The sequence below is a fragment of the Hemibagrus wyckioides genome, linkage group LG17 (genome assembly GCF_019097595.1).
Source record: "Hemibagrus wyckioides isolate EC202008001 linkage group LG17, SWU_Hwy_1.0, whole genome shotgun sequence".
Taxonomy (NCBI): Eukaryota; Metazoa; Chordata; class Actinopteri; order Siluriformes; family Bagridae; genus Hemibagrus; species Hemibagrus wyckioides.
In genome coordinates, this window is record NC_080726.1 from 22,693,803 (window position 1) to 22,720,264 (window position 26,462).

The 26,462-nt window shown below is 40.5% G+C and overlaps 2 protein-coding genes across 14 annotated transcripts in view; both read right to left on the reverse strand.

Annotated features, from left to right (window-relative positions):
- arhgap32a (Rho GTPase activating protein 32a) overlaps positions 1–11,570 on the reverse strand; it is a 32,553-nt gene extending 20,983 nt beyond the window's left edge. For 2 of the 6 annotated variants that reach the window (XM_058413999.1, XM_058413994.1), the window contains exons 1-6: positions 11,350–11,570; positions 8,127–8,244; positions 6,900–6,990; positions 6,723–6,817; positions 6,512–6,596; positions 192–278 (exon numbers count right to left, since the gene is read on the reverse strand). In XM_058413999.1, coding sequence (XP_058269982.1) covers positions 192–278; positions 6,512–6,596; positions 6,723–6,817; positions 6,900–6,990; positions 8,127–8,215 — 447 coding nt within the window. In that variant the 5' untranslated portion in view covers positions 8,216–8,244; positions 11,350–11,570. Of the gene's footprint in view, positions 1–191; positions 279–6,511; positions 6,597–6,722; positions 6,818–6,899; positions 6,991–8,126; positions 8,367–11,349 lie in introns of all 6 variants that reach the window. The other 4 variants (XM_058413997.1, XM_058413996.1, XM_058413995.1 and 1 more) reach the window with 4 other exon arrangements.
- Positions 11,571–17,127: 5,557 nt separating this feature from the next.
- Positions 17,128–26,462, reverse strand: part of igsf9ba (immunoglobulin superfamily, member 9Ba) — a 77,948-nt gene continuing 68,613 nt past the window's right edge. For 4 of the 8 annotated variants that reach the window (XM_058414568.1, XM_058414566.1, XM_058414567.1 and 1 more), the window contains 2 exons: positions 25,013–25,143; positions 17,129–22,342 (listed from right to left, as the gene is read on the reverse strand). In XM_058414568.1, the coding sequence (XP_058270551.1) occupies positions 22,119–22,342; positions 25,013–25,143 (355 nt within the window). In that variant the 3' untranslated portion in view covers positions 17,129–22,118. Of the gene's footprint in view, positions 22,343–25,012; positions 26,396–26,462 lie in introns of those variants that run through there. The other 4 variants (XM_058414570.1, XM_058414565.1, XR_009207038.1 and 1 more) reach the window with 3 other exon arrangements.

Sequence of the window (26,462 nt, forward strand, 5' to 3'; positions counted from 1 at the left end):
TGGTTGCTTTTGCTTTTTGATCAAAGCAAACTTGCAGCTCTTTTTAGAACTTCCCTCTTTTTTTTTTACCATAATAACAAAGCTTGAATTTAACACTGTTGCCATAACAAACTATTGGTCTTTCCTCTTTAAGAACACTACAGAGCTCACACACACACACACACACACACACACATTTAAAAGCATCATACCTGGCAACAGATCTGCACAAGATAAACCAGTTCTCTGGAGTTGAGGCCGCTGCGTGTCAGATCGTTCTCATCACAGGTCAGTGTTAGCTGGAGGCAGACAGAAAGACAGAGGAGTGATTAAGAGGAAAGCTGGACAGCCTACGAGGTGGAGCTAGGCAAGAGGAAGAGCCATGTCAGCACGGTTCAGCGTTTTAAAAGCTAATGAGAGTCTGTGAATTTGTAAAAAGCAGCCAGACGTCCTAGACACTTTATACGTTCATATAAATATATATTCTCCTTATATTCATAATAAATAAACAGTATGAATAATCTGAATTAAATTATTACACTCAGAAAAAAGGCTCTGAGAAAAGTCACAGATGCCTGGAAATTATTATCATTATTATTATTATTATTATTATTATTATTATTATACTAATATATTATAATCAATAATAAATAATAATTATTATTATATGTCTGATCTCACTGTAGTGAACTTCCTCATTAGTCACATCTCAAGAATATTATTTAAAATATCCAGAAAGCGAAAGAAGGGAGACAAAAGGACCTCCTAAGCAATAAAAGGCAAGTCGAGAACTATAATGAACTACCTCAACAGAGCACTGAAATATTAAAGCGTGGATTATTTATAGCAAAATCCAACGCAAGCGCATGAGAGACTAAATGACCTAGTTGCACTGAAATTGAAATGATAAGAAACCCGTTTGTTTTAAAGAGAACTACTTGTAGAGTGACGCATATATTCGTTTACTATCTGTGTCACGCGTATGCGCTTTCAGCTTAGGGCTAAGGAATAAATCCATCATTAAATAAATAGCAACTGACAAAGCAATGAAATTGTTCATAACATCTCAGCATGAAGCTACACATTACCTCGCTACTATCTACCAAAAAGAGAGAAAATGGTCACTCCTCACCACACTGTAGCCTTCCCTGCTTGATCAGGCCAGCCTGCACCGCACTGACGCATGCTTTAGGTGGACAACACCTAACACACACACTGCGTATAGATTCCTCCATCTATCAGTCGAGGCTGAGCAAACACACCCCCTCCTCTCCTTTAAAGATCCAGATCCAGATCCACGTTACTACAGAGTGCATTTCCAACAAGCTGCTACTACTGCAGAGGAACGGATGTGCACGCTAGCGTGTCCAGTTACGACTGGGAAAAAAGAGGACGAATCCGATCCTCACTCTTGCGCTGGATGAAAGCCCTGCCCCTGAGGTGATGTGGGACTAGAGAGGGCTCAGATGGAGCAGCACTGAGAGAGGGAGAGCTACATCCGAGAGCTTTCTCTCATTAAACAGACAGGGCATGGATGTCTGGTCATCATATTAGACAATAACAGGAGGGATAAAATCTAATATCAATCAGTAAGCTCAACAATGACTCTGTTACAGCTGATTAATGCATCACACAGTGTATTGACTCATCGATGACATAATAAGAATAATGTGGGGCAAACTACTACTAGACACACACACACACTGATGTGTGTATTACTTTACTAGCTTCATGCCAAGACAAACCAAAAACACCAAAAATTCTGTCCTTTGGTGTACATTTATACACAGTAAGGCTGTGCTTCTAAAAACTCTGCTTTTAACCCAGGTAGAGGAATGTTTAACATGCACTGATCAGGCATAGCATTGTGACCACCTGTCTAATATTGTGTTGGTCCTCCTTTTGCTGCCAAAACAGCCCTGACCCGTCACATACTGTGTATTCTGACACCCTTCTATCAGAACCAGCATTAACTTCTTCAGCAATGTGAGCAACAGTAGCTCGTCTGTTGGCTCGTCTCTTCGCTCCAATGAGCCTTGGCCGCCCATGACCCTGTCGCCGGTTCACCACTGTTCCTTCCTTGGACCACTTTTGATAGATACTGACCACTGCAGACCGGGAACACCTTGAACCACCTCATTCAAGATTATTAAACCCGTGACTGGATGTCATATCGCTGCTGAAGACGTGTTACAGAATTAAAAAAGTAAAAGTACAGTCTGGGCTAAAAAGAAATCAGCCCAGCTTTTCTTCTTTCATACTAAGGGTATTTCTCTTACAACAATTGCCTTCTTCTGGGAAGGCTTTCCACAAGGTTTAGGAGAGTGTTTGTGAGATTTTTTAACCTTTCCTCTAGAAGCACATTTGTCAGGTCTGGCACAGATGTTGGACGAGAAGGTCCTGCATTGCACTTGGTGATGTAAGGCTTGCTCGGCCATGAAAACCTGTTCCATGACGCACTGTTCTTGAGTTAATCTGAAGGCCGCATGAAGTTCAGAGGTCGGTAGCTACGTTGGTGACTTCTGTGCACTGTGCTCCTCAGTGTGCGCTGACCCTGCTCTGTGATTTTACATGGACTACCACTTTGTAGCTGAGTTGCTGTTGTTCCCAATTGCTTCCACTTTGTTATAATACCACTAACAGTTGACTGTGGATTACTTAGTAATGAGGAAATTTCACGAATGGACTTATTGCACAGGTGGGAACCTATCACGGTACCACGCTTGAACTCACTGAGCTCCTGAGAGAGACCCATTCTTTCACAAATGTCTGCAGAAGCAGTCTGCATGCCTAGGTGCTGGATTTTACACACCTGTGACCATGGAAGTGATTGGAATACCTGAATTCAATGATTTGGAGGGGTGTCCCAAAACCTTTGGCAATATATTAACCATCCCTACAGGCAGGGAAGAGAGACACCAGAAACACAAAGCTGAGACAGTAAGTGTGTCTCTAAATGTCCACCCATTAATCACATATTTTGTATAAGATATCTTAAAAGTATTAAAACAAGGATGCTTTGTACTGCAGCCAAACGCAGGTTCTGCAACGAATACTGTTCATGTCATACAATCTGCGGATTAAAATTCCTCCAGCGCAGTACAATGCAGCATGAGCCTTGTGCTGTTGAGGAAACACTAGTGCTCAAAGAAATTCTCCAACCCTCGCAAACTTTGTACAGATTATTCATTTGTTCCTCTTTTATTTCCGCAGAATCTGATCTGCTCACTATCGTAGCCTCCTTTTGAGATCGGTATCTTCCCAAGCGGGGTAAAGCTAGCTCAGGATTATACGTTTTATTTTATCGAGATAGGGCTCAGGGCTTATTTGAATCATTTTTCTGTGAGATCACAGGAATACTGTAGCAGAGATCACACACAGAAGCAAAATCATATGGAATGCCCACTTTGTTGTTAGCCCACTGGCCTCGCACGCATGGGGTTCGGGGTTTGAGTCTGAGTGTGAATATTGCATTGTTCTCCCTGTGCTTCAGGGTGCTCCGGGTGTTATGGTTTCCTCTCCACTCAAAAGATATGCACTGTAGGCTGACTAGCATCTATAGACAGGCTGCTCTATCAATAAACTGAAGCTAAAGCTTTCCTGGAGCTCAGAAAGTGGTGTGGACATCTGTCCATCCATCCATCCATTTGAACACCAGGTCTGAGAACGTAGCAAAGATCTCTTCTGGATAAAGGATAACCTATTAAATTCCCTTTATACTTTAATATTAGCACATGTTATTCATTAGCCATAGCTGGAGGAAAAACGGCAACAGACCTCATTTAGCTAGCTGGATGCAAAGGAATTTGTTTGTAAATTGTTTGTGTGGGTTTCCTCCGGAGGACTCAGGTTTCCTTCCCTCAATAAAAAGGCATGCATTATAGGCTGAATGTAGTGTGTGAATGTGTGTGTGAGTATGCAGTTGTGCCCCCTACCACCCAACACACACACACACACACATACACACCCCCGGCCATCTATGCTATGTGAGCTGGGATAAACTCCATGTTTCCTGAGACCCTGTGTAGGTTAAGCTATACAGAAAATAGATGGATGGATGGATGTCCAGTCCACTCTCTGAGCTCTAGGAAAGCTTCGGCTTCAATTTTACCATTAATAAAACAGTGCTGAGTTAGTGAGGGCTTTGAGGATTATGGCTTTAAGATTTACGTCCGAGTCAACGGGAGTTAATCTCAGCCTGGAGCATTAACTGGAACCGGGAAATTAGAAATCTCAAATCGTCGAGAAACCACAACTCCACTCTACGTTGCTTCTCTGTAAACCTGATCCGAAGTATGTAGGACATTCACACTGCCTCTGACAACGTGGCAAAGATCTCTTTTTGTATATAGCCCAGCATGTCCCTTTTGTTAATTCTTTAATGTGAACAAAACCTGTATTTATTCGCCATGGGGAAAAAAGACAACAGGCTTCGTTTATCAAGTTTAGATAAGAAATCTGGTATTCACAAAAATCTTGTAGTTCGGAGAGAATATAAAAAAAACTATAGACCTCTTATCCAAAGTGACTGGATCCAGGAAGTGCTTTGGAGTCTCTAGCAAAAACACATCCTCACACCAACCTAAACTCTTGATCAACATACAGAGCAGAAAAGCATCACAATATGCAAAAATCTACAGTTGGATGAGCTTTAACAACAGAAGAACACAGAAGAAGTCAGGCATCTGAGACCACAGTGTGGACAGTCTCGCTTAAAATTATCCACCTAAATCCTTAATGTTTTTTATTTTCTTACCATTCTACACAAACTCTAAAGACCAAAAAAAAAAATCCCAAGAGATTTCCCGAAATGCTCAAAGCAACCTGTCTGAAACCAGCAACCGCCCTACAGCCCAATCACAGAGATCACATTGTTCCCTGTTCTGATATCTGATGGGAATTGTAACTAAAGCTCTTGACCTGCATTACACTGCTGCCACGTGATTGGCTGGATGAATCAACCTCATGTACAAGTGTTCCTATTAAACTGACTGGATGTAGAACAACCAACCAATACAACCTCATGACCTGATGATGTTGTATTAGGTAACAGAATATTATCTAAAGTTAATTAGACAACACAAGCTCAAAGCTTCCTCATGAAATTGTTCCTTGGTTCCTGTTTTCAGGTGTCTGTGGTCAGCCTTTTAATTTTATCTTATTTTCCTGGTCACTGCACAATTCTATTTAATTCTATTCTGTTCTATGTTTTTTTTTTTTTTGATAAATCTTCTTCTTGTTTCGGCTTTTCCCTTCAGGGGTCTCCACAGCGAATCATCTCTCTCCACCTATCCCTATCTTCTGCATCCTCAACACTTGCACCCACTAGCTTCATATCCTCATTTATTACATCCATATACTTCCTCTTTGTCCTTCCTCTTTGCCTCCTGCCTGGCAGCTCCATGTCCAACATTCTCCTACCAATATACTCACTCTCCCTCCTCTGAACATGTCCAAACCATCTTAATCTGGCCTCCCTAACTTTGTCCCCAAAACGTCCAACATGAGCCGTCCCTCTGATGTACTCGTTCCTAATCCTGTCCAACCGTGTCCCTCCCAAAGAGAACCTCAACATCTTCATTTTTTGATAAATACAGGTAGTATTTATTTTCAGAATATCTTTAAATAGGTTATCTTTGACAGGTTCAGCTTCAAACAGGGTTGTTATTAAGAGCATGTGTGTGATTTTGCAGACTGCAGACGGTGGTAGAGTGTGTGCCTGTCTCTGTGGCACTGCAGTATTTCACTTAGAACCTACTCAAACAGTAGGCGCAGCTTGCTGCAGTACAGCAGACATGTGGTGTGTGTGTGTGTGTGTATTGATCACATGACCAGAAGAGGGTAGAGCAGAAATAGGCTCTATCCTGCCTGCGTTTCTATATTACAGTGCACTATATATACAGTACGAGCTCACTAAATCAAGGCACTCTATCCCCTGCAAAGTCCATGCTACTACTGCCCTCTACTGGAACGCTGAAAAGTGTATCTGACATTAGTGAGCAACATCTACTTAACCGTTGATACATCTGTTGTAAACATGTCTGCTTTTCTTCTCTCCTAGAGTTTGAGTAAAGTAAAGTTTGAAAGATTATTTTAGGGTTTGTTTTTTTCCATTAGCAGCCTCATTAGTTAATGCAGAAGGGAGCCAGATGATAAGGAAAAACCCACTGCTGGGAAGCTGATAGATCATCCAGTGATTGCGTAATGCATGCTGGGTATTGCAGTAGATGAAAAATGTAAGAGAAAAATATGCAATGGTATTTAATGCTCTGTGGTTACAGGACAAATAGCAGTTCGATGCGCTTCTATGCTTAAGGACATATGTAGTAAACACTGCATTAAGAGCAGACTCTACTCGACTCTACTCGACTCGACTCTAAGCCAAATGGATTAACTCCACCCTCGCCAACGTGCAGCCAAGAGTGTAATTGAACAAAAGTCCATTCATCAACTCATAGCTCTTCCTTATGTATTCATTGTTTCTTAAATAAATAAATAAATTCAAAACATAAAGCCCCAATAATCAGCTCACCTGCACAGAGCCAAAGTCGACATTCTCATAGTGAAAGTGGGCGCACTCTGCCAGGCGGGGGAAATGGCCTTTGCTTAGAGGCAGCCTGCAAAAAAAAATCAGAAATAAGTGAGAGAGGAAAAACTGGAAAAGAGAGAGAGAGAAAGAAGGAAAGAGAGAGAGAGAGAGAGAGAGAGAGAGAGAGCACAGCTGTGAGGGGAGGGGCACTTACTTTTTCACGTTCTTGACCTTCATGCTGGCTGTGCTGGTGTAGGAGCGGAGAGACGAGTCAGCAGACAGCTCAGGCAGCACGGTCATGCTTCTTGCCTGTATGTTCACACACACACACACTCTTACACAACATTATATGCATATTATATAGATTGGAGCATGAGCACCAGATACTGACCATAAGCGCGATGGCATCCTCCCAGCCTGCTCTCTCCGCTGTTTTCGGCCTCCTCTCCTGCTCATCCTTCTCCTGCTCTGATAAGTGGGGGCTGGGCGCACACACACACACACACACACACACACACACAAGAATATCATTAAAGGCATGTTTTCCCTTTCAATATATCACAATGACATGAAGCAGGATAAACCCACATGCATGCCTGAGAATGGCAGGAAAATAGCAAATAATGCTAGACGAGTCAAACAGAATAGAGCTATTGAAATTCTGACCTGGGTGTGAGGCAATGCATAAAACAGCATGCCACAGGTTAAACAGGTATGGCTCGAACCTACAAAAACGCAAATCTGAAAGAGCTCGAGTCGTCATATGCCTTATACTGTACTTACTAGCCTGTAATATTTAGGTTCATGAACATGTGCCCATTATTTTGGAAATATGACAAGACATGTTCAAACTCCATAATAATGATGCTTCATTAAAGAACATTAAACTGACACACGAAATCGAAATGAAATACTTTAAGAAATAAAAGAAATATTGTTGCTAACAGCTGAGCGAATGCAGAACGGAACTAAAAGCAAAATGTTGTCCATTCTAACAGTGGACAAAGACAACAGTTCAGTCCGAGTTGCTCGTAAAACGAAAGAGTGGCTAGTAACTGATTGAAATCTGAGGAGCTGCGTGGGGCGAGTAAGGTGAGCGCAGGTAGCTTTGGGGACTGGGCAGCTTTTTATTGTGCACAGTAAAGGTGAAACGAGAGATTTGAGGTCTAAACAATGCGTGGTTTGGGGAGAGGAGAGCTTTCGGTCCCTGGAGATTATTCTGGAAGCACATGCAGCGACTTCAACACATTATTATTATCGGCCTCATATTATCAAAAATAAATAAATAAATAAAAAATTGAAGCCTCATTTATATGGACGGTGAAGAGTGAAAGCGGCGTACGAGAAAGGACGAGAGAGGAAACCTATGGAGCGATCGTCTAAACACTCGCTTATGCAAACATAATGCAGTGTCCTATATAGGTTCCCATTCATAATGCAGATATTGCCAAGTCTTGCAACATATACAGAGATTCAAGCACTTGATCTAGCCCTTTAAAATCCCCCACACACACACACACACACACACACATTAAACAGCATGACTAATCATAAATCTCCACAAAGCAAACTGAAGAGGAGTCTTAAGCTTTAGACGGCGAGGGAAGAGACGACTCACCCGTGAAGGAGATCAGAAATTGCCATGTCTCCTGGAGGAGTGTGAGCTACGCTGTGCGGTGCTGCAGCAATACTGCTGCCTGCCTCCATGATCCTGCCTCACCTCAACAGCTGCCTGTCTGCCGGGGGAGGGAGGGGAGCAGATCGGTGCTCTGTTCGGAATAAAGCTCCAACCTTGACTAGCAGAATGGCTAGACATTAACCCACTATGAGCTGCGGCATGCAGGTGGTATAGCAGAACCTATAGTGTAGTGAGCAGTATATTTTACGTGTAATGAATCTGTGCATTGTACATGAATAGAGCAAAACTAAAATACTCTCAGAACCGGTTACTGGCAGTACCGACTGTGGCATTTGTTTTTTTTCTTCAGTGTGAAAAATGAGCCATTCTGAGCCAATTAGGTTAATATTAGTTTCTCATAAAAAGATACAGCCCACACACACATGTACTAAGTTCATTATTTAATACAACGCTGGTATATTGATACACTATACTGCCAAAAGTTTTGGGACCTTTACATGCACTTGAATGTAATACGGAGTTGTCCCACCCTTTGCAGCTATAACAGCTTCAACTCTTCTGGGAAGGCTTTCCACAAGGTTTAGGAGTGTGTTTATGGGAATTTTTGACCATTCCTCATTTGTGAGATCAGGCACTGAGGTTGGACGAGAAGGCCTGGCTCGCAATCTCCGCTCTAATTCATCCCAAAGGTGTTCTATGGGGTGGAGGTCAGGACTCTGTGCAGGCCAGTCAAGTTCCTCCACACCAAACTCTCTCATCCATGTCTTTATGGACCTTGCTTTGTGCACTGGTGTCCAGTCATGTTGGAACAGGAAGGGGTCATCCCCAAACTGTTCCCACAAAGTTAGGAGCATGAAATTGTCCAAAATGTCTTGGTATGAAGCTGAAGCATTAAGAATTCCTTTCACTGGAACTAAGGGGTCGAGCCCAACTCCTGAAAAACAACACCTGAATTTGATGGGGTGTCCCAAAACTTTTGGAAATATTGTGTATGTCTGCAGTATATAAACCAAAATCTGATAGTAACACACTCTCTACAGGTTTCTACTCACACACACAGGCTATATGTTAAATGAAACCAAAAACACAATGAAGGAAAAATAATCAGTGATGCAGTACGATGTGAAGCAGGTTCAATGTTACCGCCCTTTTAGCTGCTAAATGGTGTAATTACTAGCATACACAACATATATACCTAGTCTATTACAAGATTATTACAGCCTCGATCAGTAATGGTATTCAGGTGTTTAGATAAATCAGATATAATACTAAAGGATCTACAGACAATATCTGTGGAAAGAATGAAACTATACACCACTGAGGGTGACCTATATCTGTGCGATGATGTCATTTGACCCTGATGGATATGGTGATTTAATGCAGGTTATATGTATTGGTTTCAAAGCATGTGTGTGTTCAGCAAGATCCATTCTTGGCTCTAAACATCATCTCTACTTTAAAATTGGAGTGTGAATTATTATGCAGGCTTTTCATTGTATAGATTGCAGTATACACAGAGGGATTACATAATGAACCCACTGCAATTTTCCTTTAAAAATCCTTCAGGCTACACGTAGGCCTCAATGTCACCTTTACCTGCACACACGTTTTGGATACATGTGCAAAGTGTGGCTCTAAATCATCAGTGCAGATTTCAACATTAATCTCTTGAAAGGCTTTCAATAATAATCTAGGGAGAATTTCATGCTGCTTCACGGATGAGGGCTAGAGCTGCATCTGTCATCGTGGTATGGGATTGTATGGACGTTGATGAATGTTTGGTTGCTAAGCGACAGGACTTCCTCCTCGACATCTTCATACGCTGAAGAATAAGTTGTACCAACCACTGAGATGCTTCAGATAGAACCATCTGTAGGACCATTTCATCGAGAATTAACTTTACTCTTTGGACTGAAGGAGGAAAATGGAGGAAACCTTCAAAGCACAGGAAGAACATGCAAACAAACGCAGGCAGAACTTGAATCCCCAAACCTAGAGGTTAAAGGCAAATATGCCAACTATTACATCACATCCATTTCAGTTCTCGGTCCACTGAGGTCCACTGGTATCCTGGAGCTATCTCTAGTTCCCAAACAATCAAGAATACTGGCTAGCCAGTACAGGCCACCTGGAAATTGGAAGAAAGTTCTGGAAACATTTAAGATAAAGATTGTGTTTTCAATTAAGATATTTATAGACTTGCATTATGGAGCTATAAAATATAAGGTATAAAATGATTACCATTGTGGTGCTTTCTTATGTACACTAATATTGCCAAAAGTTTTGGGACACCTGCCTTTTCATGCACATGTATGTAATATGGAGTTGTGCCACCCTTTGGAGCTATAACAGCTTCAACTCTTCTGGGAAGGCTTTCCACAAGGTTTAGGAGTGTGTTTCTGGGAATTTGATGTTGGTCAGGAGCTGACGTTGGACGAGAAGGTCTGGCTCACAGTCTCCGCTCTAATTCATCCCAAAGGTGTTCTGTCAGGTTGAGGTCAGGACTCTGTGCAGGCCAGTCAAGTTCCTCCACACCAAACTCACTCATCCATGTCTTTATGGACCTTGCTTTGGTCACTGGTGTCCAGTTATGTTGGAACAGGAAGGGGTCATCCCCAAACTGTTCCCACAAAGAGCATGAAATTGTCCAAAATGTCCTGGTAAGCTAAAGCATTAAGAGTTCCTTTCACTGGAACTAAGGGGCCGAGCATAGGTGGAACGATTATACAGAGGGGTAGTGTAACTATCTCACAGATTTCAGGGTTCCTGAGTTTGAGACTCGGTTAATGTTGTTTTGTTCTTTCTGCGTCTTCATGGTTTCCTCCAGGTTCTCCCCGTTTCTTTGCACCATCCAAAAACATCCCATTGATACCCCAGATGTGAATAAGTGACTGAGTCCCATCCTCGTGCTCAGTGATCCAAAACAACCCTGATAAGGGAGGATGAATGAATGAAAATGACACTCAACTATTTCAGCTCAACATCTTAATTGGCTTAATAAAGAAATGTCGTTTTTCCCTACTAGACAGCCCAGGCCTTTACTCACAGCCGGTTATGTGAAGTTAATGAGACACCAAGAGGACAGAAATTGCACCTGGTGTCCAAAATGCCAGAGAGACACAAGCTCAAAGTCATTCTCAAGAACAAAACGCATCTGCTGAGGAATTGCTATTCATTATGTACCTATTAAATAACAACTCACCTGACCGTGGTGGTGTCATATTCTCGCTCGATTACAGCTGCTTGAGGAAATCACGAAGCGCGTCGTTTCTTCGTCCTGTTTATTTCCGTCATCTATTTGACGTTAACGCAGCCCACATCCGAGCGCGCGCGCGCGCACGCGCCAGCGCAGCCCCCTTTGAAAAGTTCCCGTCCGTCGCCCCGAGCCGCTGTCGAGCGCGCGCTTCGTGGGCGCGTCCCGCACGATGCTCACCAATAGCACGTGCTCCCGAGCGGCGGCGCGTGCACGTAGCGTCGGAACAGGTTTGCGTTACGTCATGGCCCAGTGCACGCGGCGTTGACGTGGACGAGGTGTGCGTCAAAATCTAAACCAGAACAGCTGTGTGGTTTACGCATCGTCGTCGTCTCGCGCTGATCTAATTGAGCGAGCGATCGAGCAAATGTGAACAATGTGAAATGTAAATCGTTCGTATTTCTACTTTGCTTTGATGGTTTGTGAATGGAGAACCCTTTGTGCACGTGCTCATTATCCATGCTGTCATCCAGATCCCTGACAAACTATCTATCTACAGAATGTTAGCTAAGATAATGTCATGTTAATATATATGTAATAAGAGACATGCTCACATGTGGACACAAAGCCAGTCACAAGTCAGGCCTGTGATCTGCAGACAGACTTTACTGCTTCACCTGGTGTTCTTGCTGAGGTTTGATACGTTTACAGCGGAGGCTTTTTATTTCTATTACAGCCGTATACATACTTAATCTGTGTTTTAGTAATAAGTGTGTTCTTTATACTTTAATAATAAGTGTGTTCTTTATGTTATTTGTTATTAAAGGTTGTTTGACATCGTTTCTCATTAACACCGCAAAAAAAAAAAAAAACCCAAAGATTTGACTTTAGATTCATATTCATTCAGTTGGCTTGTTTTATTTAACAGAGCCTATCCGAGGCGGTTATACACCCCGGGCATGACATCTGTTCATCGCCATCAGGCATCACACACCCATTCACACTAGAGGCAGTTTATAGTCACCAATCCACTTTAGCATGTTTTTGAGAACCCAGTCCACGGACACTGAGAGAACATGAAATTTCAAAGGATACTAAGCCAAGCATACAAACCAGGGAGCTGTGGAGCAACATTACTACCTGCTGCACCCCTGTCCCCTAAATATGGAGGAAAATCATCCCGCATGTTTTTGGCAGGTGGGAGGAAACGCACATGTGCATGAATTTTACACAAACTCAAACTCTGGATCAAATGTTGCTACTGTAGATGTCATAACATGATAAAATTTGAAGATATGACATACTCATTGCACCAATCAGGCATAACATTAAGACCAACTGCCTAATATTGTGTCGGTCCCCCTTTTGCTGACAGAATAGCCCTGACCTGTTGACGCATGGACTCCACTAGATCCCTGAAGGTGTGCTGTGGTATCTGGCACCAAGATGTTAGCATAAGATTCTTTAAGCCCTGTAAGTTGTGAGGTGAGGCCTCCATGGATCGGACTTGTTTGTCCGGCACATCCCACAGATGCTGGATTGGATTGATATCTGGGCCAAGTCAACACCTCAAACTGGTTGCTGTGGTCATCAAACCATTCCTGAACCATTTCTGCTTTGTGTCATGGTGCATTATCCTGCTGAAAGAGGCCACAGCCATCAGGGAATACCGTTTCCATGAAAGGGTGTACATGGTCTGCTGCAATGCTTAGGTAGGTGGTATGTGTCAAAGTAACATCCACATGGATGGCAGGACCCGAGGTTTCCCAGCAGAACATTGTCCAAAGCATGACACTGCCTCTGCCACCTTGCCTTCTTCCCATAGTGCATCCTGGTGCCATGTGTTCCCCAGGTAAGCCACACACCTGGCCATCCATGTGATGTGAAGGAAAATGTGATTCATCAGACCAGGTCACCTTCTTTCACTGCTCTGTGGTGCAGTTCTGATGCTCACATCTCCATTGTTGGCACTTTCAACATTGCACAGGGGTCAGCATGGGCACCCTGACTGGTCTGCAGCTATGCAGCCCCATGTAATCTTATAAAAAATGAATAACAGACACTTTAAAGATGATACAGACCAAATATAGTTGTATCAGTGATAGAAGAGGTTGTTATTTATTTATGACAATATTCATTCTCAGGTGCATGCTTAAATAAATGGACCATGGTCACATGACCAACTTCACCTTCACTGTAAAAAAAGGTAAATAGTAAGTGTACACAATTTACCGTCTTAATGTATATAGCTTGTCTTTGAGTAAAGAATTTAAAGTGCTTTACAAACACAAAACACAAATAGAGAGTATAAGGAGTGGTGGGATTAAATGTTTTAAAGTAAAGATTGGGATTAGTGGGACTTAATTTTAATGTTTTTATTTTCAATTTGTATTTAAAATGAATTTGTAACATACTATACTATCCAGAGACTACAGATGAAAAATAGCCTCTGGCTAACTCTGGCACATTTACTGTAATGTTTTATTAATGTGCATCGTCACTGTTAAATAAACCACTTTAAAAACAAACAGACCAAAAAAAAAAGAATGTGACGTGTGTTCACATCCCTTTATCTAGCACTGGTAAACAAGCTCTGTGGCTCCAAGGCTTCAAAAAAGGTTTGTCTTTCTGAAAATGTATAAAATAAGTCATGTCAGTGAGTCACAGGAGCTGTCAACTCACAGGAGCTGTTTATCTGTAGCATGGAACATATTATCCATATTCTACACACCTTCTTTAACAAGGAGACAGATGTCTGCCACTGACATTAAAGCTGAGTTTATCAAAAGTTTCTACACATTTAAAATGTTTACATGAATCTGTCTAATCAGAATCACTTAAATAGGAACACCTTCAACATTCAGCCATGACCACCTACCTAATATTGTGTTGGTCCCCCTTTTTTGCTACTAAAACAGCCCTGACCCATCAACGCATGGACTCCACTAGATCCCTGAAGGTGTCCTGTGGTATCTGGCACCAAGATGTTAGCAGCAGATCCTTTAAGTCGTGTAAGTTGTGAGGTAGAGTGTCCATGGATCGGACTTGTTTGTCCGGCACATCCCACAGAGGCTGGATTGGATTGAGTTCTGGGTAATTTGGAGGACAGGTCAACACCACAAACTGGTTGTTGTGGACATCAAACCATTCCTGAAGCATTTTTGCTTTGTGGCACGGTGCATTATCCTGCTGAAAGAGGCCACAGTCATCAGGGAATACTGTTTCACTGAAAGGGTCTGTAACAATGCTTAGGTAGGTGGTACGTGTCAAAGTAACATCCACTGCCCAAAGCATGACACTGCCTCCATCGGCAATGTCACTGACCTGAAGTGAATAATGTTGAGTATCTTGTTACAGTGCAAGGGTTGGGATATATTAGGCATTTAGATGAAGTTAAAGTTGATGTGTTGACGGCAGGAAAAATGGGCAAGCATAAGGATCTGAGTGACTTTGATAAGGGCCAAATTGTGATTGAAATGACTTGGTCAGAGCTTCTCCAAAACTGCAGGTCTTGTGGGATGTTCCTGGCATGCTGTGGTTAGTACCTACCAAAGATGGACAATCTGTGAAAGCTTATTGATGCACATGGCTGAAAGCTAAACCGTCCAGTCCGATCCCATAGGACGGCTACTGAAGCACAAAGTTAATGTTCAACTTTCCAAGCGCTCTTACCCTGGGCATGTTAGCCTCAGAACTGGACCATGGGGCAATAGGGACATGATAGATTGGGACGTGATAGCTCAGTGGCCAAAGTACTGGGTCACTGATCAGAAGATCAAGGATTCAAGCCCCAGCACTGCCAAGCTATCAACAATGGGTCCTTGAGCAAGGCCCTTAACCTGGCTGGCCCTGTGGTTTGATGATAAGCTAGGATATGTGAAAACACTTTTTCAGGGGCAGTGGTGGTTCAAGTGGATAAGGTTCTGGGTTGTTGATCGGGGTTAAAGCCCCAGCACCACTAAGCTCCACTGTTGGGCAAGTGATCAAGGTCCTTAACCCTCCCTGCTCCAGGGGTGCTGCCCCTGCTTCCTCAGCTGGAATATACAAAGAGAAGATTCCACTGTGCAGTAATATATGTGTGGTGATAATAAAGGCTTCTTCAAGAAGAAGGTGGCTTGGTCATCATGTGGACAATATAATAATGGATTAAACAATATTTGGCAGGTGGTTTTAATATTGTTACTGGTCAGTGTATATGTGTGTGTGTGAGTGTGTGTGTGCTGAGTAACCATATGCTGTGTTCTCTGTGTCTTTCTTATGATAAAATAAACACAAATGCAAGGTTTAATAGAATCCAGTGAAGCAGAACAGCACCCCAGGGCTCTGGGAACAATCACACTTGAGAACTTTGGATCACTCTTGGATTTGGACCACAGCTTAATCCAGAGCCGCTTGTAAAACCTACAAGGCATTTGTGCACATTAAATGCTTTACTGCAGTCCCAGTAACCTGAACTAAACTAAAAAGAAAGCTCGGCTTTTGCACAAAAATATTAAATGGGGTTAATACAGACAGGATATTGGACTTGTAAACATAGTTCATGACACTTATAACCAGGTTACCTCAGGTTTGGTTCATTACGTTTACCAAATCAAATTTTAATCTGGTAATCTAATGGATCCAAAGGTGTTAGAAATGTTTCAACTGGATTAACTTTCTCACCCAAGTGAGCCATCTTGTGGCCAAGTCAAAAAGGAAGCCTGAAAATACACAAGCCATTTCCCCATACAAGCTTCCTCTTCCTCTTTGTTTCTGGATACTGATATTATATAATGTATGATGTAATGTTATGTGAATATTCAAAGCATTAATCTGAAAAGTGAAAAGAAAAAAAATATAGTGAATCTTTATTGATAGCACTGGTGTCCATTTTGGTCTTTATTCATGTTACTCAAAATGCCCATGGCTGCAGTTGTGTTTCAACAAACAATAAACACATGACAATGTGAGCTAAAATAAGATGGAGGTCATTCTAATAGCATGGATAAATCATGTATAATAATGTCAAATCTCAGGTCATGTATTTGTCACACACGGTACTTTTACCGTACGGTAAAAGTTTTGGGACAGGGGTTGGGCTTGGCTCCATTTTGGACAATGTTCATACTCCCAACTTTGTGTGAACAGTTTGGGGATGACCCCTTCCTGTTCCAACATGACTGCACACCAGTGCACAAAGCAAGGTCCATAAAGACATGGATGAGTGAGTTTGGTGTGGAGGAACTTGACTGACCGCAACCTGATAGAACACCTTTGGGATGAATTAGAGCGGAGACTGTGAGCCAGACCTTCTCGTCCAACATCAGTGCCTCTCAAATGTGCTTCTAGAGGAATGGTCAAAAATTCTCATAAACACACTCCTAAACCTTGTGGAAAGCCTTCCCAGAAGAGTTGAAGCTGTTGCAAAGGGTGGGCCAACTCCATATTACATTCACGTGCATGTAAAGGCAAACGTCCCAAAACTTTTGGCAATATAGTGTAAATTTAGACAAAAGTTCTAGTATTAAACATTCAGGACAATACATTTTGTAGTGATTTAGTTATGTAGGGAAGCTCCACCTACAGTACTGTCTTAGAGTCATTCAAATTATATCTTTTTTTAGGTAACACACACACATTATATTTGATTGCAGATTATATTTAATTGCATAAGACTAGCTCAATACCAACGTCTTGTGGTCACAGAGTAGAAGTTTTACCTTTACACCAGTTTATGGTATTAACGTGGATCACTCACAAAGAAAAGCAAATAAACCAGTCACAGACACACGAGTACACTCTCATGTATTTTATTATATCAAAATACAAAAATTTTAGAGAGTTATTAGATGGAACGAAGCATCGGAAAATGACAACTTAACATAACCTGCTAAAATGTGCATATCTGGGCATCTGGTGATGTAAACAATGCTATTTGAACTGCTCCACTTCGTATTAGCTCGATTGGACCATCTGAGACAGCTATCAAACACAACAGCCTACTTCTAATCCGACTCGGAAACGCTTTCTACGTTAGATATATATATATATATATATATATATATATATATATATATATATATATATATATATATATATAACATGTTTCAGCTTGGAAGATCACGGCTGCATGATCTCGAGGAGGGAATAGAGAGATATAATACTGGGAGATTTCCCTTTGGGTCAGATCAAATTCCGCTCTCCAAAATGTCCAAAGGAGTAAAACCGTGGAGACACACAACATGATAATGTTATACAGATATGAGACACCATTAACATTTATTCCTAGCAGCAGACATGAAGAAGACACACCAGGCACCAAATCTTACTGTTTTACTGGGCGTGTGAAAAAAATGTTTTCTTTCTCTTTCTTTCTTTCCTTCCTACCTTCCAAAAATTCCCTGGCTATACTGAGCTGTATTATTCAAGGACGAGGAATTTGAGGCACACTGCATTATAGTGGTGTCAGTCAGTTTGGCTAGCAACATGTCCCAATTGTCTTGGAGAATGTTCACTTGTCTTAACAGCAGTGGCAGAAGAGTGAAACGATACAGTAGAACAATATTTTACATAAGGCTTTGGTACAGCACCATACTGTTTAAGAATAATACCTGAAAGAAATCAGACCTACCAATGACACTTGAATGAAATTGTTCGACTGGAATAAAATGAAAACGTGTTTTTTTTTTAAAAAAAACAAAACAATGGTCTATTATTGGTGTTTTTGCAACACGTGAACAGTCTCGGTAACACACTGCATTCGAGGCGGGAGAAAAAGAAGACAAAAAGTCAGCCCAGAATCTGTCTACATGAAAGAAAAATCCAATACACAACACAAAATCAAATAATAATAATAATAATAATAATAATAAAGAAACAGAAGAATTATGCTTCCAATTAGCATGAGCTCTAAACGTATGAGGTTTAATCTTAAAACAGTCATAAATTAGTGCATAATGTTGTAAATACATTCTAGATTCTTAGTGCTGGTAAACATGAAGAAAGCCATGAGCAGGACACACGTCGAAACGAACCGGAACGGACGAAAGCCGACAAATGTGAAATTAGTAGTTTCACGATACAACATAAAAAATAAAAAATAAAAAAAGTTTCACACTGTAAAAAATAATCATAGTCGATTAAAAAGAAGAAGAAGAAGAAAAAAAAAAGCACACTAAGCAATTAAGTACAGGCGAATCTAAGAGGCGATATGACAGATTCATGTGCATGAGCCCTATTGTTTCCTAACAAGCAAAAAGAAAAGGGGTGGGGCTTGTCTACATATACAGCATTAGTTATATTCTACAAGAGAGATGCATTAGCTCAGGTCTCCATGCACGTACTGGAGAAACTAAAAATCGAGCCTCGTCTGAAGAAATAGTCATCTGGATCTGACAGGTCGAACTAAAAAAAAATCACCGTTTAAACAAATACTGCATTTGATCGAATTCTCCAGACTGTGTGTGTGTGTGTGTGAATCGATTTCATTGCTAGGTTCTGTCCATGCTCGACGGGACTTTTTATTATTATTATTATTAATTTAACTATACCCTGGTTACGTCTTTGATCTAGTAAGCAAATTTCTTCCATCACATCAGAGACCAAACCTGTTACTGGAGGTGAATCCAGGGTTGCCAGATTGGGCTGAAGATTTCCAGCCCAACTACAGCTTAAAACCCGCCCATTTCCACAAAAAATAAAAAAATAAAAAATACCATACTGTGAGAACTAATACAATAACAAACAGTTAATAAAACTTTGTGGCTTAACGAGTACAACGACCGGGTGAAGTCTGATTGGACCTTATTGGCTGAACCATTCAATTAATTAAAAACTAAAAACTTATTTTTAAAATTAAAAATAAAACAAAAACTAAAAATTAATTAAACTAAAAACCATTTAATTACATATTACACTTCATTGTAAAGAATAGAAAATTAAGAAAATATCATGTTTATAGTCCAAAATAAAAAAAAAAACGCCAGTTGCATCAAAACCAGCCCAAATTTTTTATCAACCATCCCAATGCATTTCTTCGTGACCAAAAGGAGCCCAATTGTGGGGAAACCCGCCCAGTCTGGCAACACTGGGTGAATCGTGCTAAGCATGCCTTTTTCTTTTTTTTACCTTTCGAACTTTCTGCAGTGAGACAGAATGAGGATGCGCGTGCTGTCTTGTTAGTATGTTATTATTGCTTACGACCCTACTCACTAAAAGACCTTGACGAGAGAGGAACGGCGGCGGCGCGAAGAGGACTGTACATGAGTTGTTGTGTTAACATGTGGAACACAGCACCACAAGAGTTCAAAAAGACATAGCACCAAGTCAAAATGAGGATGATGTGCCACGTCCTCGCGCTGTATCTCTGAGTAATGTAAACATGTGGTTGGTTTTTTTTTTTGTTGTTGTTGTTTGTTTGTAGGATCTCTCAAACAAAAAACAAAAAACAAATGTTTGGCGAAAAGAAAGAAAGAAAGAAAATACGGTCCTTAGCTTCACTGGACAGCTAAAGGCCACTAAATGGGTGTCCTACAATGACACCCGATATACTAAAACATGAAAAGCAGCTTTACATACTGATACATATAATGTATGAGAAGGGGGGGGGGGACTACGCCACAAGCAAACACAGACTTGTACAAGTCCATCAGCCAAGTGATGTGCTGGAAAAGGAAAAGCAGTTCCCATTTTCTTCCATTCAGTCCAACGTATTTCTTCATCTTGAGTATCTGAGAGTATCGGTATCTCTACACAGGGTGTGTGCAGATTATAGCAAAAGCAAAGTGGTTTACCCCCTCCATGTTCACAGACATGCTGGATTGGACGTGTTAGTAAAAGATTAGGGAGAAGAGATCATTTTTGACAAGTCCAAGAGTTTAACAACCGGGTTTTTCGCATTAAAATAAAGTAAAGCAAGCTTTAAAAAACATCCACTCTTCAAGCCAAACCATACATTCATCATCGGTTAGAACTAAACTGATCCGACACATGCTAATGTTTCATCTCGATGCATGTAGTAAGTCAGCGGATATTAGTGAGCTCTAGACATAATAAAGCGTTTATTCTTTTTTTTTTTGTTTCGTTCTTTTCTTTTACGGGTTTTAGAAACAGTTCGCTAACGACACACACCTTCAGCTTTGTACCTCATGAAGATTTACAAATGGATCGTAAAATAAAACCAAAGATGAGGATAATCCATGCTTCTTCTTTTTCTTTTTCTTTTTTTTTTGTCCCCCCTAACAAAAAGTGGACAAGCTACTTTAAGTAGTTCACTTTGTTAAGTATAAAGCGATCTAGAGAACCTGCCCTTGACTAGGGTCCGTGTTAGTTCTCATTGGTATATGTTGTCTTGGTTTTTCTCAGCACGATATCTACTTTACAGTACTGCCTTGGTGTACATATAATATATTCTATGTGTTAATACTTGATATCTCTATCAAACTGATTAAAACAGTTCAACAGTACACTAACAATGCATTTCACGACTTCTACGGACATTTGTGCGAAGGGTCGCCAAAGTACAACGGTTACAATACTTCGATACTTTGAGACCTTGTGAGATTTTGGACTCTGAGTAGACATCGAGGAAAAACGTAATATTTTACCATGATATATTAGTAGGTCTTTTCTTTGAACTGAATGCATTTCCCCAACGATCTCTCGCGTACAAAAGAGAATCTGAGGCGTGAACATGAAGTCGCTCGAAATCCCTCTGGAAAAAAGGCAGTCTTTTAAATATCTTAAGAGGAAAAAAGAAACAAATTCTAGCAGTCTAGTGTTAATGTCACCTTTAACATGCCAAAGTTTTTTTTGTTTGTTTTGTTTTGTTTTGTTCACTGTAACTATACATTTATTTATTTATTTATTTATTTTACCCCAAAAGTACAAAAGTATGTTTCGTATGCTATGTCCAGTCCCCACACTGACTAGTAAGTGTATTAAAAAATAGCACTAATTGTCTGTTTCAAGAGTAGACAACAAATAAAAAAAAAAATATATGGATTTACATTGCGCTTGAAGAAAAACTGGGCTAAATGCGGATAAATTTAGTACAAGAGAGCACATAAGAGACCCCTCGGAAAGGTTTACGATGACAGATCCAGATATAGCAGCAGATCAGTATTGCATTATGATCCAAAGACTTCGTTCTGACTTTACGGTTAAGTTCTGTGATCGTCTGTGCTTTGCATCATCAGATGATTTGTTATTTAACTGATGGATAGATCGTCAACGTAGTAATAATAATAATAATAATAATAATAATAAAAAAAATAAGAACAGCAATTTAGCACACTCTGGATCTATGCCTTCTTACTCGAACAAATAATCGTAACATATTACTGGCAATGGAGGCCGTTGAACTTGTTAGAAAATAATGCTAGCTTTGCACAAATGATGGTATAAGTGCTGTAAATAAGTATGTGCCAAAATTATTTTTGTTTTTACTGAGGTATATTCTGTAGGAGGATAAAGGATAAACCCTGTGTTAATTAGATATTCTGAGGGACTTACGGTTTTACAATATACACAATAATTCATACTTGAGTGTAATCTCTAGAAAAAAAATGTTGTTTTTTTTGTTTTTTTTTTGGATAAATCATGGGATATTGTATTTTTCTGTCCTCTGTCACTTCTTCTTCTTCTACTTGGGCACCTTATTAAATTTCAGAAGACACGTGTGTATAGATAATATTGTGCCAAAGGAGAAGGTGACTAAATCTTTAGGTCAATCAAATTCAATACTGACTGCATATCTACTGGTGTAATTAATGGATCAGGATGCGATTCTCCCACCGGTGTCAAGGCAGAGCGCCATAGTTTGGGGGAGTTTTGGAGTTCAGACTGGCCAAAAGGGCTTTCCGGTCTTCTTTGGGGCAAGACCAGCGCAGCATGGAACATAAGAGGGGGTAAGGGGATGTTCGGGGTAGTTTTTCCCGCCGCTTCCTGGTGGGAGAGCAGATCTTTTGTTGATGCTGTGGTGCCTGAGATGCAAATTGCTGCCGGGTCTGAGAGGTAGACACATCTAGTGAGAAGAACACAAAGTGAGAACATTAGAGCCTTCTATAGGGCATGCCACAGTACTATTAGAGTACATTAGAGCCTCAAGATCCTTTTACAGGGCATGCTACTGTACTATTAGAGTACAATACAGCCTCAATATCCTGCTATAGGGCATGCCGCAGTACTATTAGAGTACATTAGAGCCTCAAAATCCTGCTATAGGGCATGCCACAGTACTATTAGAGTACATTAGAGCTTCAAGATCCTTCCATAGGGTATGCCATAGTATATTATTAGAGTATAATAGCGCCTCAAGATCCTTCTATAGGGCATGCTGCAGTACTATTAGAGTACATTAGAGCTTCAAGATCCTTCTATAGGGCATGCCACAGTACTATTAGAGTACATTAGAGCTTCAAGATCCTTCCATAGGGTATGCCATAGTATATTATTAGAGTATAATAGCGCCTCAAGATCCTTCTATAGGGCATGCCGCAGTACTATTAGAGTACATTAGAGCTTCAAGATCCTTCTATAGGGCATGCCGCAGTACTATTAGAGTACATTAGAGCCTCAAGATCCTTCTATAGGGCATGCCGCAGTACTATTAGAGTACATTAGAGCTTCAAGATCCTTCTATAGGGCATGCCGCAGTACTATTAGAGTACAATAGAGCCTCAAGATCCTTCCATAGGGTATGCCATAGTATATTATTAGAGTATAATAGCGCCTCAAGATCCTTCTATAGGGCATGCCGCAGTACTATTAGAGTACAATAGAGCCTCAAGATCCTTCCATAGGGTATGCCATAGTATATTATTAGAGTATAATAGCGCCTCAAGATCCTTCTATAGGGCATGCCACAGTACTATTAGAGTACATTAGAGCTTCAAGATCCTTCTATAGGGCATGCCGCAGTACTATTAGAGTACATTAGAGCCTCAAGATCCTTCCATAGGGTATGCCATAGTATATTATTAGAGTATAATAGCGCCTCAAGATCCTTCTATAGGGCATGCCACAGTACTATTAGAGTACATTAGAGCCTCAAGATCATTCTATAGGGCATGCCGTAGTACTATTAGAGTACATTAGAGCCTCAAGATCATTCTATTGGGCATGCTACAGTACTATTAGAGTACATTAGAGCCTCAAGATCATTCTATAGGGCATGCCGTAGTACTATTAGAGTACATTAGAGCCTCAAGATCCTTCTATAGGGCATGCCGCAGTACTATTACAGTACAATAGAGCCTCAAGATTCTCCTATAGGGTATGCCATAGTATTATTAGAGTATAATAATGCCTCAAGATCCTTCTATAGGGCATGTCACCGTACTATTAGAGTACATTAGAGCCTCAAGATCCTTCTATAGGGCATGCCACAGTACTATTAGAGTATATTAGAGCCTCAAGATCCTTCCATAGGGTATGCCATAGTATATTATTAGAGTATAATAGCGCCTCAAGATCCTTCTATAGGGCATGTCACCGTACTATTAGAGTACATTAGAGCCTCAAGATCCTTCTATAGGGCATGCCGCAGTACTATTAGAGTACATTAGAGCCTCAAGATCCTTCTATAGGGCATGTCACCGTACTATTAGAGTACATTAGAGCCTCAAGATCCTTCTATAGGGCATGTCACCGTACTATTAGAGTACATTAGAGCCTCAAGATCCTTCTATAGGGCATGCCGCAGTACTATTAGAGTACATTAGAGCCTCAAGATCCTTCTATAGGGCATGTCACCGTACTATTAGAGTACATTAGAGCCTCAAGATCCTTCTATAGGGCATGCCGCAGTACTATTAGAGTATATCAGAGCCTCAAGATCCTTCTATAGGGCATGCCACAGTACTATTAGGTACAGTACAGCCTCAAAATCCTTCAACATCCATTAAGAGATAAAATGGGAAACAATGCTAATTCCACATGTAACTGTGCTTTTGTATAACCTTCAGATTTCCTTGTCAATGACAGCTCCACCATATGCAGGTAATTACATACATTATGATTTTACGCCACAAAATAATTAGTACACTCGGCTCAACCATCTTTAAAATGACCATGAGGACTAGATACTCATGTATCTGCGGTTCCAGGTAATCGGCTGGCGGTGAAGATTAACTCCTTGATATGTTTTTGTGTTTGCGTGCACATATGACGAGAACGTACCACAAAATCAACTAGGGACAATTCAGCATCACACCGTCACCATGTGATTTTGTGCTAAAGTCTCAGTGTGCATGCAGACGTGCACAAGAAAGTATACTAAACACTGCCATCTGGTGGTTAGGAGGAGTGAGTGCAAATTTTTCTGACACTAAAAGACAGCACAAGGTCAAAGGAAACAAAAGAAATCCTGGGAAATGAGCTTGTTTGCATTTATTCATGGATTTATTTTTAAGGAATGGCAGCCAGTATGCCACATAAGTTTTGTGAAAAAAATGCTGTTTTGCGTCAGTCTACTGTACAAAAAGCCACCAGTTTTTTGTATGAAACTTTATATTTCGCATCATCTTCAAAACTAAAAAAATAAATATTGAAATAAATTTTATTTAATTTTTAAATAAATCTCGGCGGATTTATTTAATTTAAATAAGTTTATAAATTTTATAGGACTAAACTGTAAAATCACAGGCAGTAAAGAGGCTGAAATAATTAATTAATTATATTTATTAATACTGACCTGTTCTTTTCTTGGACATGGAGTTGTTGTTGTTGTTGGCAGCAACTTTCTTGTTTTTTTTCATAAAATGATAAAACAGTGTTTCGAGGCTCTCAGACCCTGCAGGCACGCTCACTGCACCTACAGGCTCCCTACAAAACAGGCAGGTAGATGCAAAAAAAGGCACGTTACTTCAAACAACTAACAGTGAGAATAAAAGATATTGCAGAAGTACATAAGCCAGTGTTACTTATAAGGAGCAGAGATGCCTGATGTAAATATTTTACTTAATCCCAGCAGAATATATCAGAAACATAATCATTTAATGAGCGATTTAATAAAGTTACATTCACGAAATACAGTTTTGCTTTTTAGGAAACAATCCCATTAGGGTTAACACTGAAATCCACAACAATGATTTCCTGTGAGCAACAACAAATTTCATTTGGTTAGTTGCCTTCAATTTTCTTCAAAGCGTCAGTAAACGAAAACCGTCAATCCATATGTTGACCTCATGCTCACAAATTCCTTCAAAACGCTCAGATACACTTTCTATTCGCAATTTTGTTCCCTCCGAAAAAAAGCAACTCCTTCCTGCTTATTTGATTTTTAATCATACATGCCATCCCACTATCACGACAAGGAGACCATGAAAACTGAAAAGTCCACACGGAAGAGTCAGCCAACAACTCATGGGTATCACAAGGCACAGAAACACAAAGCGTTTATAGAGAGTCTCCCCCCTGCTGCTGAGGCTGTGGAGAGAGAAAGCGAAAGGCATTAGTAGAGGAGGGGGGGAAGACATGGCTGACACACTACAGTCCTACAGTCACATCAAGCACAACTCTGGTTAGCATGAACAGAGTGGCTTCACCATGCTGACAGGAGAAAAGATGGCAGGGAGGGGGTAGAATGGCCGTTAAACAACAAGAGTCACATAAAGAAAAGGTAAACCAAACCACTGGGACAACGAATGGGACAAGAATTTTAGTTTCAGGATCACCATTACTGATTTGTCGTTGAGGAAGAAAATTTGAAGACATGCATGATACTTTTGGACATGGAACAAATGTTTAAAGGGGAATATGCAAGTCTGGGGGGTTAAATCCATTTTCGTTTGGTCAAGTTCACACCAAAAGAGTCACCTTGCTAAAGAACTGTTTCCAAATGAAATAATATTTCCGATTTAAAATAAAAAAAATGTAAGTAAAAGTACTGAATCGGGCCAAATGATCGTTTGCTCTTTTCATTAAGAATGAAAAATAATCAGTGTAATTCCCCTTTAAATGAAAAAAAAAAAATGATTTTAGGCCCCACCTGCTAACCTCTCCCCTTTCAGACATGGACTCAACCCTTACCTATTATGGTGTAGAGGACCTGGTCACAACAATGCTGCCCAGATAGCTGAGATCAATCAAAAACAAAGAAGGTAAGACTACCAAAGCCTGGAAGGACAAAAAGTTTTTTTTTT